Below are 14,474 nucleotides of genomic sequence, written 5' to 3' on the forward strand. Positions count from 1 at the left end.
TTTGTGGCATTTACTAAAATCATTTAAGTTCATTTCTTTTTCTCATTAATGTACACATAGCACCCTATATTGACAGAAAAACACAGAATTGTTGACATTGTTGCAGATTTATTAAAAAAGAAAAACTGAAATATCACATGGTCCTAAGTATTCAGACCCTTTGCTCAGTATTAAGTAGAAGCCCCCTTTTGATCTAATACAGCCAGGAGTCTTTTTGGGAAAGATGCAACAAGTCTTTCACACCTGGATTTGGGGATCCTCTGCCATTCCTCCTTGCAGGTCCTCTCCAGTTCTGTCAGGTTGGACGGTAAACGTTGGTGGACAGCCATTTTTAGGTCTCTCCAGAGATGCTCAATTGGGTTTAAGTCAGGGCTCTGGCTGGGCCATTCAAGAACAGTCACAGAGTTGTTGTGAAGCCACTCCTTCGTTATTTTAGCTGTGTGCTTAGGGTCATTGTCTTGTTGGAAGGTAAACCTTCGGCCCAGTCTGAGGTCCAGAGCACTCTGGAGAAGGTTTTTGTCCAGGATATCCCTGTGCTTGGCCGCATTCATCTTGCCCTTGATTGCAACCAGTCGTCCTGTCCCTGCAGCTGAAAAACACCCCCACAGCATGATGCTGCCACCACCATGCTTCATTGTTGAGACTGTACTGGACAGGTGATGAGCAGTGCCTGGTTTTCTCCACACATACCGCTTAGAATTAAGGCCAAAAAGTTCTATCTTGGTCTCATCAGACCAGAGAATCTTATTTCTCACCATCTTGGAGAACTCCATGCGGGTTTTCATGTGTCCTGCACTGAGGAAAGGCTTCCGTCGGGCCACTCTGCTATAAAGCCCCACTGGTGAAGGGCTGCAGTGATGGTTGACTTTCTACAACTTTCTCCCATCTCCCGACTGCATCTCTGGAGCTCAGCCACAGTGATCTTTGGGTTCTTCTTTACCTCTCTTACCAAGGCTCTTCTCCCCCGATAGCTCAGTTTGGCCGGATGGCCAGCTCTAGGAAGGGTTCTGGTCGTCCCAAACGTCTTCCATTTGAGGATTATGGAGGCCACTGTGCTCTTAGGAACCTTAAGTGCAGCAGAAATTTTTTTGGAACCTTGGCCAGATCTGTGCCTTGCCACAATTCTGTCTCTGAGCTCTTCAGGCAGTTCCTTTGACCTTAATGATTCTCATTTGCTCTGACATGCATTGTGATCTGTAAGGTCTTATATAAACAGGTGTGTGGCTTTCCTAATCAAGTCCAATCAGTATAATCAAAAATTTCTGGACTCAAATGAAGGTGTAGAACTATCTCAAGGATGATCAGAAGAAATGGAAAGCACCTGAGTTAAATATATGAGTGTCACAGCAAAGGGTCTGAATACTTAGGACCATGTGATATTTCAGTTTTTCTTTTTTAATAAATCTGCAAAAAGGTCAACAATTCTGTGTTTTTCTGTCAGTATGGGGTGCTATGTGTACATTCATGAGGAAAAGAAATGAACTTAAATGATTTTAGCAAATGGCTGCAATATAACAAAAAGTGAAAAATTGAAGGGGGTCTGAATACTTTCCGTACCCACTGTACAATCGCTGTAATCCAAACAGTAATTTACATCAGGAAATACTAAAACCGTGCACCATCATACTGACAACATGACTAAACGTTTTGATGATTTTGTTTGTGAACAGTGACAAAAGGACTTGTTATTCTGATGACAATTGTTCATTGACACAAATACTTTGATTTAAGAGATAAACTAAAGATTTTGAGAAAAGTACAGGCTTTTGCAAGAGATCCAATGTGCTGAATTGTTTTAAGAACTGCACTGGTTTGAGAATATTAAGGATGATTCGAGCACCAAAGCAACTGAGAAAAACTGTAAACAGCAGCTAAAAGTGTACATAAAATCTTTAAAAATCATTCAGGACCATCCCGAGATGATTTCAGTTTATTCCCTTTATTTCCCTCTATTCTCCAAGAGAGGAGACGAAAACATTAAAGAAATGCTTGAGAAGGAATAAAACACCTTAATCAAATCTATGGAACTTCTGCATACAAGCATTCAAGAGGTTCCTCTTGTGAAATGATTTACATAGTTGTCACTTGAGTATTGCAACATAACAGCCTGCCTGTTAACACCTTCTGCTGTTTGAAGCTTGAGAATAACAGTGAAAACAACATGGCGAGGTTGTTCACAGATTCCATGCGTGCTAAATGGGCATGAGTAGAAATCATAATAATAGATCTGATGACAAAAATAAGTTCCAGTGTCTTGTAATGTTGATGCAAATATAGTTACAGACTTTTCTACTCAGTAAAAAAAATGGAGATGAGTCATTGAGTGACCATGTTATTGATTAGAGAGTGAGCTTTCGAAAGATAAGACATTTCAAAGAGAAAAGAGGGATTCATGGGCAGTGTGTAGAATTCTCTTTTTCGAACAGAGCAAGTTTGGCTCTTCAAACCCGAAAACCGTTCAAATTAAGCACACGTAACAGCTCGTGTAAGACTGTGCACATCTGGCCAGGAAGAGATCGCATTATCTATTTATTTTGTGGAGCGTGGGAGAGGAATGCAACTCTTGCTGTCTGGTTTCTGTCAATTTGTGCGCTTTGAATGAATTTAAATGTTTGGAAGAGTTCGTCCTCATATGTGTGTGTGTGTGTGTGTGTGTGGGTGGGTGGGTGTGTGCGAATTGTGTTGATTGATCTGTCAAGGGTCTGCTCCCAAGCAATTCAGTAATCATTATACTTTTTAGAATGTCAGCTAGCTATCTGATGAACCTAATGAACCTATTCTTTATATATGTTAGTTTTCACTTTAACACACATTATATGGACAAATGTTTGTTAACACCTGATCATAAGGTTCGTATGTGCTTTTTGAACTTCCCATTCAACATTTATGCCCAATTCCTGTTATATTAACCTCCACTCCTCTGGAAAGATGTTTTATTAGATTTTGGAGTGTGCTGGTGAAGATTTGTGATTATTCAGCCACAAGTCAGGTATTGATGTAGGTGAGGTGAGAAGACCTGGATTGCAGTCAACGTTCCAATTTATCCCAATGGTATTCAAGTGTTGAGGTCGGAACTCTGTAACAATACACTTAAGATCTTCCTCTCCTACCCACGTAAAGCAGTGTTGTGCTCGTTACTAAAAAATAGTAACTAGTTACAGTTACCCGTTACTTGATTCAAAAAGTAACTTAGTTACTTTGTTGATTACTTACACCAAAAAGTAATGCGTTACTGTTAAAAGTAACTTTTTAGTTACTTTTTTAAAGAATGTTCTTTAAAGTTTCTATTAGTGCCCTTTTATGCGTTATGGTCTACAAACACAAAACTGACTTAAACACAATGTCATATGAATGTATCTCAAGCATTTCTGAAATAAATAACAAAACAAGCTGAATAATATATTCACAATCAAAAACTAAAGTGGCTTCTGCTGTTGTGTTGAGCTCTTAAAAATATTCCTATCACAGCTGAAGTATGAAAACTATCAACAATGTAGAACAGAACACCAGGTTAGCTTCTAGCTTCTAGCTTCTAGCATGGAGTTCCTGGAGGAGCTTCAACAGATTGGAGTTGCTGTTTATCGCAGTAGATACGAGCTTTGAACCAGAAAGACACAACTTACATCTGACTTAAAAGTTTTTGTCTTTATACTCAACTAAAGTGAAATAATGAGCAGATTTCCACTTTGAGAAACTCGTTTTGCTCTCGCCTCGACTCGCCATTACTGCCGCACAGACCTGAATAAACGGAGACACGTCTTCTTTGTGTATACAGAGGGTAATCCGATAATTCACCAATCCTACAATGCGTCGCTGCTGTAAACAGGTTAGACTGTAGGCTACACTTCAGCCGAAATTCATTCATTTAAAAAAGCAATGGGTAACGCACCACACAGTAACGGTAACGAAGTTACTTTATTTTTTTAAAGTAACGCGTTACAGTATTAGTTACTGTCAAAAGTAAAGCGTTACCGGTAACGCGTTACTGCCCAACACTGACGTAAAGCATACAAAATCTTCATGGAGCTGGCTTTGTTTAGAGGCCATTGTCATGCTGAAACAGTTTTGAGTGAAAGGTAAATTTTCACGCTACCACATCCAAAGACATCCTATACAGTTGTGTGCCTCCAACTTTTTGGTAAAACTGGGGGGAAACTTTAAATTCCTGGAAATGTCAGATGTTCTAATACCTTAGTCCATATAGTGTAGCTAAATAGGTTATGATGTGGAAAACCAAACATTTTTCAGATTTGTTGTGTTAATTAAAAGCATGTCATAGTTAAGTATTTTTATTTTAAATATTTTTTGTTACTTGCAATTTTCTTGATCACTCATTTTGCTGAATGATTGTTACTACACCGGCATTACTGCAATGAATAATAGCTTCAATAGCTGCCTTACAAAACAACAACATTGTGCATTTACATGCAAAGCTCTCGCCCTATTGAAATTGTGCTGTGGTCACGAACAAACCTTGGATCAATGACCATTTCATTCGATTTATTGACTTTCAGGTTGCACTTCTTGCACCACTTTACATCATTCTTCTTTGGCTAATAAACTTTCTTTCTTTTGGCTTTTCCCATTAGGGGTCGCCACAGCGGATCATCCGCATGTTTGATTTGGCACGTTTTTACGCTGGATGCCCTTCCTAAGGCAACCCTTCCCACTGATTCGGGCTTGGAACCGGCACTAAGGCTTGTGCAACCCTAATGGCTGGGGTTGGTTCCCTGACCGGGGATCGAACCCGGGCCGCAGCGTTGAGAGTGCCATGTAAAAAATGTCATGAGAAAGTCAAAAGTCCAAAACATAAATAATGAAGAAAAAGACCTGATACCAGAAAAATCTACTTAATTTATTATTTGCACGTCATTACTTCCCATTCTGATGATCACTCGACTGAGTATGGCTGTGCCATTTAACAATTTAATAATCTTCCACTGAAAACACCTACAATGGGGTTGTGAGGAGAAGAACTGGACCATGGAGCAGTGGGAGAAGGTCTGATGATCTTTTACATTGTATTAATGGCTGGATGTGTGTGTGACTTCCCTGGAGAAGAAATGGCACGATGGAAAAAAGGCAAGTAGATGAAGGCAGTGTGATGCATTCATTTAAATGTTTGGGCAGCTTTTTAAGGTAACTTAACTATAGTGTTGGGACACCCAACTTCTCCGTCCATATATAATTCTTCTCCAAACTGTTCTCACAAAGTTGGAGGCTCGCAATTGTATGGGATGTCTTTGGATACGGCAGCATCAAATTTTCCCTTCACTTGAAACCCGTTTCAGCATGACCATGCCCGTGTGCACAAAGCAAGCTCCATGAAGATATGCTTACATGGGTTGGAGTAGAAGAGCTTGAGTGGCCTGCTGTAGAACTCTGACCTCAACACTAGTGTAAATCTTTAGGATGAATTGCAATCCTGATTGCACCCGAGTGCACGTGTATAGGTCTGTTTGTTCTAGTTTGTTTTGTGTTGCCTCATGTTAACTTACATTGTTATATTTAGCACCTCAGTACTGAAGGAACATTGTTTTATTTTACTGTGTCCTGTATTGTATGTGCTGAAATGACAGTAAAGCCTTTTGACTTGACCATCAGTACCTTACTTTATTAACACCCTGGTGGCTGAATGAGCACAAATCTCCACAAGTACACTCCAAACTATAGTGAAACATTTTCCCAGAAAAATGCAGGTTATGTATTCTTTTTGTGAATGTCAATTTCTTATTTTTTATACTACCATCAGTTTTTTTTAAATAATTATTTCAAAAAAATCTAATTGTCTGAAAATGGTCTCCGCAGACACTCACCCACTGACAGTAACCATTAAATATTGCTTGGGGTGGCAGTAAATCAACCCAGAGAACGCTGGATATGAAGTAGAAATGAACCCTTTATGAAATGTCAATACATCACAGCACACCCCACACCTACAATCACACCTAGGAGTAATTTATCTGTTTTTAAGAAGTAGAAGGAAAGTAAAAACCACGACCCTGTCGCTGGTCCACCACTGTTCCTTCCTTGGAGCACTTTTGATAGATACGGACCACTGCAGACCGGGAAATACTCAACAAGAGCTGCAGTTTTGAAGATGCTCTGACCCAGACGTCTAGACGTCACAATTTGGACCTTGACAAATTCAAATCTTTAAACTTGCCCATTTTTCCTGCTTCTAATACATCAACTTTAAGGACAAAGTTTTCACTTGCTGCCTGATAAAACCCACTAAATAACAGGTGCTAACAGGAGATAACCAGTGTTATTCATTTCACCGTTAATGTTATAATTAAAACTCACCTGTTCAGGATAGCTTTTATGTGATTTTGTATTATTTGTGACTTTTATTTTTCTAATGATTAATTTTCCTATAAATTTTATCATGACTTTTTTTTTATCTTTATTTCATTTTTTCTCTTTTATGCTTGTAAAGCGCTTAGACACTACTTACATATAAAATAAAGATTATATTATATTATTAGGGTCAATGTTATGCAACCTACACAAACATTCCCATTCACGTAATTTCAATTTAAACAACGAACATGACGAACGCTTTTCGTTTAAATTCGTCTTTATTACATTTAGAGTATTATAAATAAAAAAAAAAAAGTGCTTGAAAAAAATTCTAAACTTTTGTACAACCATATACAAAAGACTGCCATTGTGCCAAATAACATGGAAGCAGTTCCTCAAGCTAAACGAAGGACTCAATCCTTACTCTTCATATTGAAACAACAAACATACTGTACATAAATACAGGTTAGGGACCTGAAGCAAAAAAAACAACAAAAGAAGAAGAAAAAAAAAAAAAACACCCGCAGTCACATTGCATACATTTCATGCTAATGTAGAACGTATTAGCAAAGGTTTTATGCTAGCGTTCGTGATGTTTCACTCGCCATGACTGGTCGTTAGCCACTGAGGTAGTAGACTCTGAAAGTTCCTGGTATTATTTAGAGAAGAGAGAATTTATTAAAGGAATCATTCATAGTTGTAAGAAAGATGGTTCTCTCTTCAGGCTACTCATTTGACCTTTCAAAGTAAAATAACTTCTCATTTATGAGTCGGGTACGTCTGCTGTGACTGTGCTGCTTTCAGCTGGAAGGTTTCACAGCTTATGTTTTGAATGGTGTTGACGGAAAAGGGAACAAGAATCTTTCCAAAAGCACAAAGTATAAAAACTAGATATTTATTTAAAATTGTAAAACTTTTCCAGTGCAGACCACTGAACGCCTTCCTTTATATACACCCGTTTCTTATAGTTCAAAACACGGGGTAAAAAATTATAATAATAAACTGTACAAGTATTTGACAGTAGGAGGCTGCAGTAAGTAGATTGTAAGTCTTGAGGTGTCAAGATTTCATGCAGCAATGGAAGGGAATTGAAAATTGGAGGGTTTAGCAGTGAAAATGACCTTCATTAAAACCTCAGACGTGTTTAGTGAAAATGAGTTGCAATAATCCGGCTTCCCTCTGATAAAACACGAAGCCACAACGCTAAGGTGCGAACGGTGGATTCTTCACGAATGGAAAGCTTTAAAGTCAGTAGCAAGAACACATTTCGGGAAAAGAAATTAAAATACTGTCTGCGTTTATTCCAAAGCTCTGGTTTTTGTTGAGGTCCAGCGGAACGACTGGGAACGCTCATTTATCATCAAAAGATCAAGGAGTGGCTCTGGATTTTGCGGTAAAAAAAATACGAAAAAGGTACGAAGGGAACTTTTCTGGACGTAAGAACGGAAACGGAAAACTCGAACGCCTTCATGTTAAGTAATTGCCCATCGCACAGGACCTACGCTAGCTAGCTCAGCATTAGCACTTGACAGTCACAGGCCAAGGAGGGTTCCAGCAAGTGTTTCCTCCAGGTCTTGTGCTACATGCTATATCACGCACCAAGTGGACGCTTTGAAATATATACAAATGATTTTCACACACACCCAATGTTGGTCAGAGTTACTGTAATGAACAGAGGACATACACGATGTTCCTTTTCCATTTTTGTTCTCCTGCACGCCCCCTATAATGGATAGCTGTGCTGTAGAAATGTTTAAGCTTTCTGTAGACTAGACCTCTGCTGGGAGTGTGGACAGATTTCTAAGACGTAATTAATACACTTTTCTCCATTCATTTCTTCCATTCTATTAATTTCTTCCCGGCTTGCCCACGCTGTTCTCTTTTCTCCTAATTGAGAAAGCGTCTGCAGCGCCGAGCCCCACAGTTGCAGTTAAGCTTGCTGCTGGCGTCTTCGATCGGGAATTTGTAGTCGTAAGTGAGCTCCTCTCCGCGGTATATCTTCCTCAGCGCGAAGATCACGATGTGCTTCTGGCCTTCCACGTTGATAACCCTCGAGTAGCAGTTCGGCTCGCACGAGTGGTTGATAAAGCGGGCCGCGTTGCCGTGCATGGTGGCGTCCACTACGTCGAAGTCGTCGATGCGAAACATGTAGCAGCCGATGCCCTATAGGGGGCGACACACACACACACGGAGAGAGATAAAATTATATACAATTATGAATAGCAGGGGAGTAACGGTACACATGTACCGAATGCAAACCTTGTTTTAAGTTAAAATCTGAGCTCCCTCACAAACATATTACGCGGCAGACCACAAGTTTTATTCTCTGCCTCGCATGTTGAGCGCAGTGTCTTTGTGGCCACTCGTTCTGCCTCTTCCCGTCATCGCCAAAATGGATTTTTTACACTAGTCTGGCGATTCTTTTCCGTTTTATATACATCTGCTAGAATTTCTCTTAAAAAGAGAATTAAAAAGTGAATCAATGAATAAAGGATGTAAGGAATGAATTCATTTATGAATAAATAAGTTGAAATGTAATAATAAATGTAAAAAAATAAACACACATACACATCTGTATTGCCCAAATGGAGTCTAACAAATATAAACTATTTAATTAAATTTTTCTATTTATAAAATTTTATTTAAATAAATGTATTCATTTGTATTTAATCAATTGAATTTGTGCGATTTAATCAAATTTATTGCATTAATTAGATTTCTTCTTTTTTTTTTTGTTAAACCAAGTAGGCATTTTTTATTAAAAATTGTTTTAAAAATATGTAAACTGTTCACAACTGTAAATACTAATAAGCAACGTTAATAAAAAAAATAAAAATGAACCCCATACCTGTATCGAAACCGTGACAAAACAAAAAATGCATTTTGTGTACTATTACACCCCAAATACATTTTAAACAGAAGAAGACCAGAGCATCTCAAATCGCCTTTACATACCTTACTGCTGTAATAGTTCTCCCGCTTGTCAGTCAGGACCGAGCGAATGACAATCCCAGCGTACTCGATCACCATCTCTCCAGCTTCGATGTTGCGCTTGCAAAAGAGGCCACGCCCATGAATAGCAGATCTACCAAAATAAAAAAAAGCACACACCCAGTCTTAATGTACTCACAGCAATATCGTAGAGGCATGAATGCGCAGCTTAATATCAATTTACATGATTCCATCACATGTATTCAACACCCTCTACAGCAGTAAACTGAGGGGTAAAGAAAATGAATTGTTTTACCTGTAAACCCCGACGGCTTCTTTAGAGGTTTTTTCAAGATGTCTGAACCTCATCGCCATTGGCAACTCCGTGCTGGTTGCGCGTCTGAAATGTTTGAAATTTGTAACAAACAAGATAAAAAGTGTAAATAAATCTCATTCCATTGACACATTCACACACAGGGATAGTAGCTGTTTAATCTACACATTAAAACAGCCTTAAAAAAAAAAAAAAAAAGAAAAACGTGCTCTCGTTGCAAACTAACCTGCTGCATTTGAGCCTGACGTCATCCTCATCTTCATCACACGGCCTGCTTTCAGGAAGCTGGCGGTGTTGCGAGGCCAGGAAGTTAAACATATCAAATGTGTTTTTCCTGCAGGATAGGAAACGAGAATTATGTATCACAAAAATGCACCCATGACCCAAAAAAAGAAGAAAACCCAATGACAAATGAAGAAGGAACCAAAGTTTCTAGATATCCAAATTTGGTCAAATGTAGCTTGTTGAGGCAAATAAACCAGGTCACCAGGTCTATAACTGGATATTTCTTGGAATTAGTTAAATTCTCATCAAAATTTTCTTCACAAATAACAAGCAATGCGCCTTTAGCCAGTTTCCACCAATCCAATCTCAAAATACAGAACTTTTCCCAAGACAGCTGACTATTTCTGTACCTTCGTTCCAACCTGTAAAAGATCAGAATTTGCAGGCACTTAGCATAGCTTTATATTAGAGGTATAACAGTACACGTATTTCTACAGGACTGTTTTGCTGTTTTACGTGAGGAAAATAGTTCAAATCGGAGTTCCCTCTTGAACATATTAAGAGGCGAAACGCAGATTTGTTTAGTCTCGGCCTCGTGTCACTGGCCATTTGATCCGTACTGGAACATGATTTGTACTGCACAGGTGAGGTTCATATTGAATTAAAAATGTTGTGTTTCACAATAAAAACTATGAACATGCACTACATGAGCATACCCATGCTGGTGAGGTTTATTTAAAGGTGCACGTCAACTTTGAGGACAAAATGTTCATTTGCTGATAAATATCCCACCCACTAACAGGTGCCATGATGAAGAGATAATCAGTGTTATTCACTTCTTCGGTCATAATGTAACGCCTGGTCGGCGTTTATACACATCGGCCAGCAAACCTGTATATTATAGGCACAGTAGGAAGCACACAATTGCATTGCATAGTCTTTAGATTGGGTATAAAACTTTTTCCCTCACTTGCTCCGTGGTTGGAGTGAAAGATCTTGAGTAACCTGCTATAGAGCTCTGACCTCAGCCATACTGAATACCCTTGTGATGAATTGAAACGCTGACTGCACCCCAGGTCTGAGTTTTCTTTATAAAACACCATTGTGGCTAAAATGAGCACAAATATCCACTAACACACTTCAAAATCTAGTGAAACATCTTCCCAGAAGAGTGAACGTTTCTTTAACAGCAAATTGGATCTAAGTGTGGAATGGGATGTTCAAAAAGCGCGGACGAATCTTATGGTCGGGTGTCCACAAACTTTTGGTTTATACCTCGTATAAACTTCAGCCCGAGCGCAGCCACTGGGGTTTATTGGGAGCTCTTCCTCTGCGTTTTCTTGCATGTGGAAACGGAAGCGATGTTTGTTGCACTGTGCTGCCCCCTGCAACTGCTCTAGTAAATACAGCACAGCATGATGAACCACCCCCAGTAACCTGGCACTGTTTATTATGCCTAGTGGTAGCTGCTCAAGCCTGTAGACTGCCCGTGCCTCTTGGACACTATCCATGACCGCCTTCCAAGCCACTAAAGAGGATGAGAAAGAAGAACAACTGTGGTATGAAAACACTTCTGAGGAAAAGAAAAAACTTTCTCCAAGAACCCGTCAGCACATTTGTATAATTAATAATAAACCCGCACTGCAGGAGTATTACTTACGTTCTATGCTATTGGCCTCCACACTGAAACCTTCATCACTAGTGATCCTGAACAATAAGTGTGGCCTGTCATGACCCGAACACGCATCCTCGTCGCTGTTGAACGGGGGCGGAGTATCTTCATCCGAGCTCCACCCTGAGATAAAATCAGTAAAAGGTTTGGTCATTCAGAAACACTCGACAATAAATAAATGACTACAAATAGTTGTCTTCACAATACCTGAATAGGTCCCCCAGTCATACAAGTCATTGTGCTTAGCGCCGATCCAAGCGTCGTCGTGATCGCTTTCGTTTTCTGGTGGTTCGAATGGCTCGCATTCTTTTGGAGTTGTTCTGTAAAAAAAAAAAAAAAAAAAAAGAGGGGACATAATGTGGTTTTTAGAGACATGTCCTGTAATACTTGTACAATTCAGTGAAAACAAATAGCACACCTTTTGATTTCGGGATCTTTGGCTTCGTTACTCTTTGGTTCGCAACGATTTTCGGCTTCGGGCTGCTTAAAATGCAGTACCTCTTTAATGGTTGGGGCTTTAATACGGACTCCGATGGATCTATAATAAAAGAAATGTCATTATTTTTTGTTTCAAGTCCAAAAGACGTTTAATCACTGGTCATAGACTTACTAACCGGTTTAATTCATCCTGATAGCTAAGAGCTGTCTGCTCTATGAGGGTTGGCTTGAAAGGTTTTAAACCAGTTCGCTCCGATACTGACGACACCCTCTTGACCCTGACCTGAGGCTTTGAATTGGACTGAGTGTTGGGCTTAGTCTGGCAATGCAATCCTTGAAATTGTTTAACCACATCCGGAGACTTTAGCGTATTAGCCTGTGGGTAAACCTGGACATGAGTTGGGCTCAGCACACTTGGCTTTGCCATGTCCCTGTGGCTTGCCATTGCTTTTTCAATTATAGCCTGTGCGTTGTCCCCTTGGATCCTTTCTAGCGCCGGCGTGCTTGGCGCAGACACATTGTTGAGCTTGACGGTGCTGGTTCCACTCGTAAGAATACCGCTGTTGTTCATCTGCACTGCTGAAGAGTTCAGAGGTAGTCTCCGGATCAAGAGTTTAGTCGGGGGTGCTGCACCATTGGTGTACGATATTATATGGGTTGTTGGACCTTGGCTGGGATTAGCTTGCGATACTGGGGTCACCATGACCCTGGGGGCAGCTCTATTCACAAGGCTTTGATTGTGGATGATCTTGGCGATCTGGCTGATTTGGTTGTAAGAAGAAGAATTAGCATTCTGCAGCTGGTAACTATTGGTCTGTGGGTCCTTTACTAAAATTTGACAAGAGCGGTTGATGAGGAAAACTTTCGGATTAGTCAATGCACCCGTCACACTCGTTTTTGTAGAGGTCGGAAGGCGGATGGCAAGAGGTCGGCCCTTTGTTGCATCCTTGAGCTGAGCGTTCAGACCATTAATTATAGCTGGAGAGGAGGTGACCACATGGTTTCTTTGTGGAAAAACTGAGAGCGTAGGTGAGGCGGAAACAGTGTTAACGGGTAACGACAGAGACAAAGACGTCACCGCAGGAACGGTCACTTTGACTACTCTGTTTAGGGTCATAGGCTGGGGGATGATAAAATTTCTATTTGAGGCTGATGTGATGATTCTCACTTTTCCACCACTGCTTAAAGACTGTATTTGTGGTAAGACAATCTGCTCTAGAGCTTTTTCATTGTTAGCCAACATTGAAGAGTCGCACGTATTCGCCAAGCTGCCATCTTGAGCAGAGACTAAATTCTCACTAGCCGGATCCAGCACCACTTCGCTGTCCATTAGAATGTCCTCCTGCCTGGCGAGCAGATCCCTGCTGGTGGTCAGCTGCATCTCCTGCACAGTTAAATCCTTCATAAGTGCATCTTCTTGTGTGATGGAATCGATGATCACGTCACTACTCGTTTCAGATCCCTGAAATACCTCCGACATATTTGGCTCGTCACCCATATGTACCGATTCTGTCCCAAAGACCCTGCTTCCAGAGGCTTTTCCAACAGGTTTCGATTGGTCCTGACTATGATAACTATTCTCTACATCCTGAGTACTGTCCTCTTCGCTGGCTTCACCTGGATCACTTTCTGAATTGTTGTCTGCTCCGTCCAGCTGTGAGATCGACTGCGATGTAGGAAGGAGCGTTAACCCTGTTTGTGCAGAATCCTTCGCAGAATCGCAAACTACTACTGTGCGAGAGAAATTGAAATAATGATCCGAGTCTTCGTTAGTTGAACCTTGCTCCATGTGCTCTTCAGGGGCTGAAAGGCCAGGAAAATCTTTCATTCTGGAGCCGTACGTACTGGCATCCGTGCCTGAAAGCTGATTTTCATCGATCAAGCCGTTTCCTTCTGTCAATAAACCGTGTCCTGGCTCTGCCACTTCTGCTCCGCTACCATGCTGGCCAAAGTGCAAGGCCACGTTCTCATTTAACAAGGCCTCATCAAATTCAATTTTCTCATTCAGCACTGAGGCAACAGCTACATCCGTGTCGGTATCAAATTGTGTTGAGAGCAAGTCTGGGTCTGATGTCAGGGGAACCGTCTCACCATCAAGCATGGAGATGCCTTCCTCCGGCATTCCAGCAGCGTCTTCCGGCTCTAAAGAAGCAGAGAAATCTTGAGGTACTTCCGCAGACTCTTGTGGCGTCGCCTTTAAAGGCTGCTGAATCTTTGGAGAGTGACACGGTGACAAGACGAACGTTGAAGGGGGGCTCGCGACCGCGCTTTGCCGAGGGGAGTACGCCGAAGTAGCCCCGGAAGGCGAGGAAGGAGGACGGCCCCTTCGGCGAGGTGACATGGGGTTTTCATGAGTGCTCAGTGGAGAGACAGGCGAACTAAATGACAACGATCGAGGATGAAGACCAGCGCCTGAGCTTAATTTCAATGGTCCAGAGGGGGATGTTTGGGTAGGTGAGGCATTTCGGCTGCGCAAGGAAAGCCTTCTTGACCGCCGCGTCTCGTCAAGATCACTGATGGTCAGGATGTGATGTGGGGTCGAAACTGCAGTTCCTATGAAGATGGGAAACC

General features: G+C 41.0%; 1 protein-coding gene across 2 annotated transcripts in view; it reads right to left on the reverse strand.

Moving 5' to 3' along the window:
• Positions 1–6,562: 6,562 nt before the first annotated feature.
• The window catches only part of kmt2ba (lysine (K)-specific methyltransferase 2Ba), a 38,654-nt gene continuing 30,742 nt past the window's right edge, over positions 6,563–14,474 (reverse strand). For both annotated transcript variants that reach the window (XM_083544226.1, XM_083544225.1), the window contains exons 29-37: positions 12,080–14,456; positions 11,884–12,003; positions 11,673–11,785; positions 11,454–11,588; positions 11,069–11,321; positions 9,795–9,902; positions 9,551–9,634; positions 9,259–9,388; positions 6,563–8,466 (exon numbers count right to left, since the gene is read on the reverse strand). In XM_083544226.1, coding sequence (XP_083400352.1) covers positions 8,191–8,466; positions 9,259–9,388; positions 9,551–9,634; positions 9,795–9,902; positions 11,069–11,321; positions 11,454–11,588; positions 11,673–11,785; positions 11,884–12,003; positions 12,080–14,456 — 3,596 coding nt within the window. In that variant the 3' untranslated portion in view covers positions 6,563–8,190. The remainder of the gene's footprint in view (positions 8,467–9,258; positions 9,389–9,550; positions 9,635–9,794; positions 9,903–11,068; positions 11,322–11,453; positions 11,589–11,672; positions 11,786–11,883; positions 12,004–12,079; positions 14,457–14,474) is intronic.

The sequence above is a fragment of the Silurus aristotelis genome (assembly GCF_946808225.1).
Source record: "Silurus aristotelis genome assembly, chromosome: 6".
Classification (NCBI taxonomy): domain Eukaryota; kingdom Metazoa; phylum Chordata; class Actinopteri; order Siluriformes; family Siluridae; genus Silurus; species Silurus aristotelis.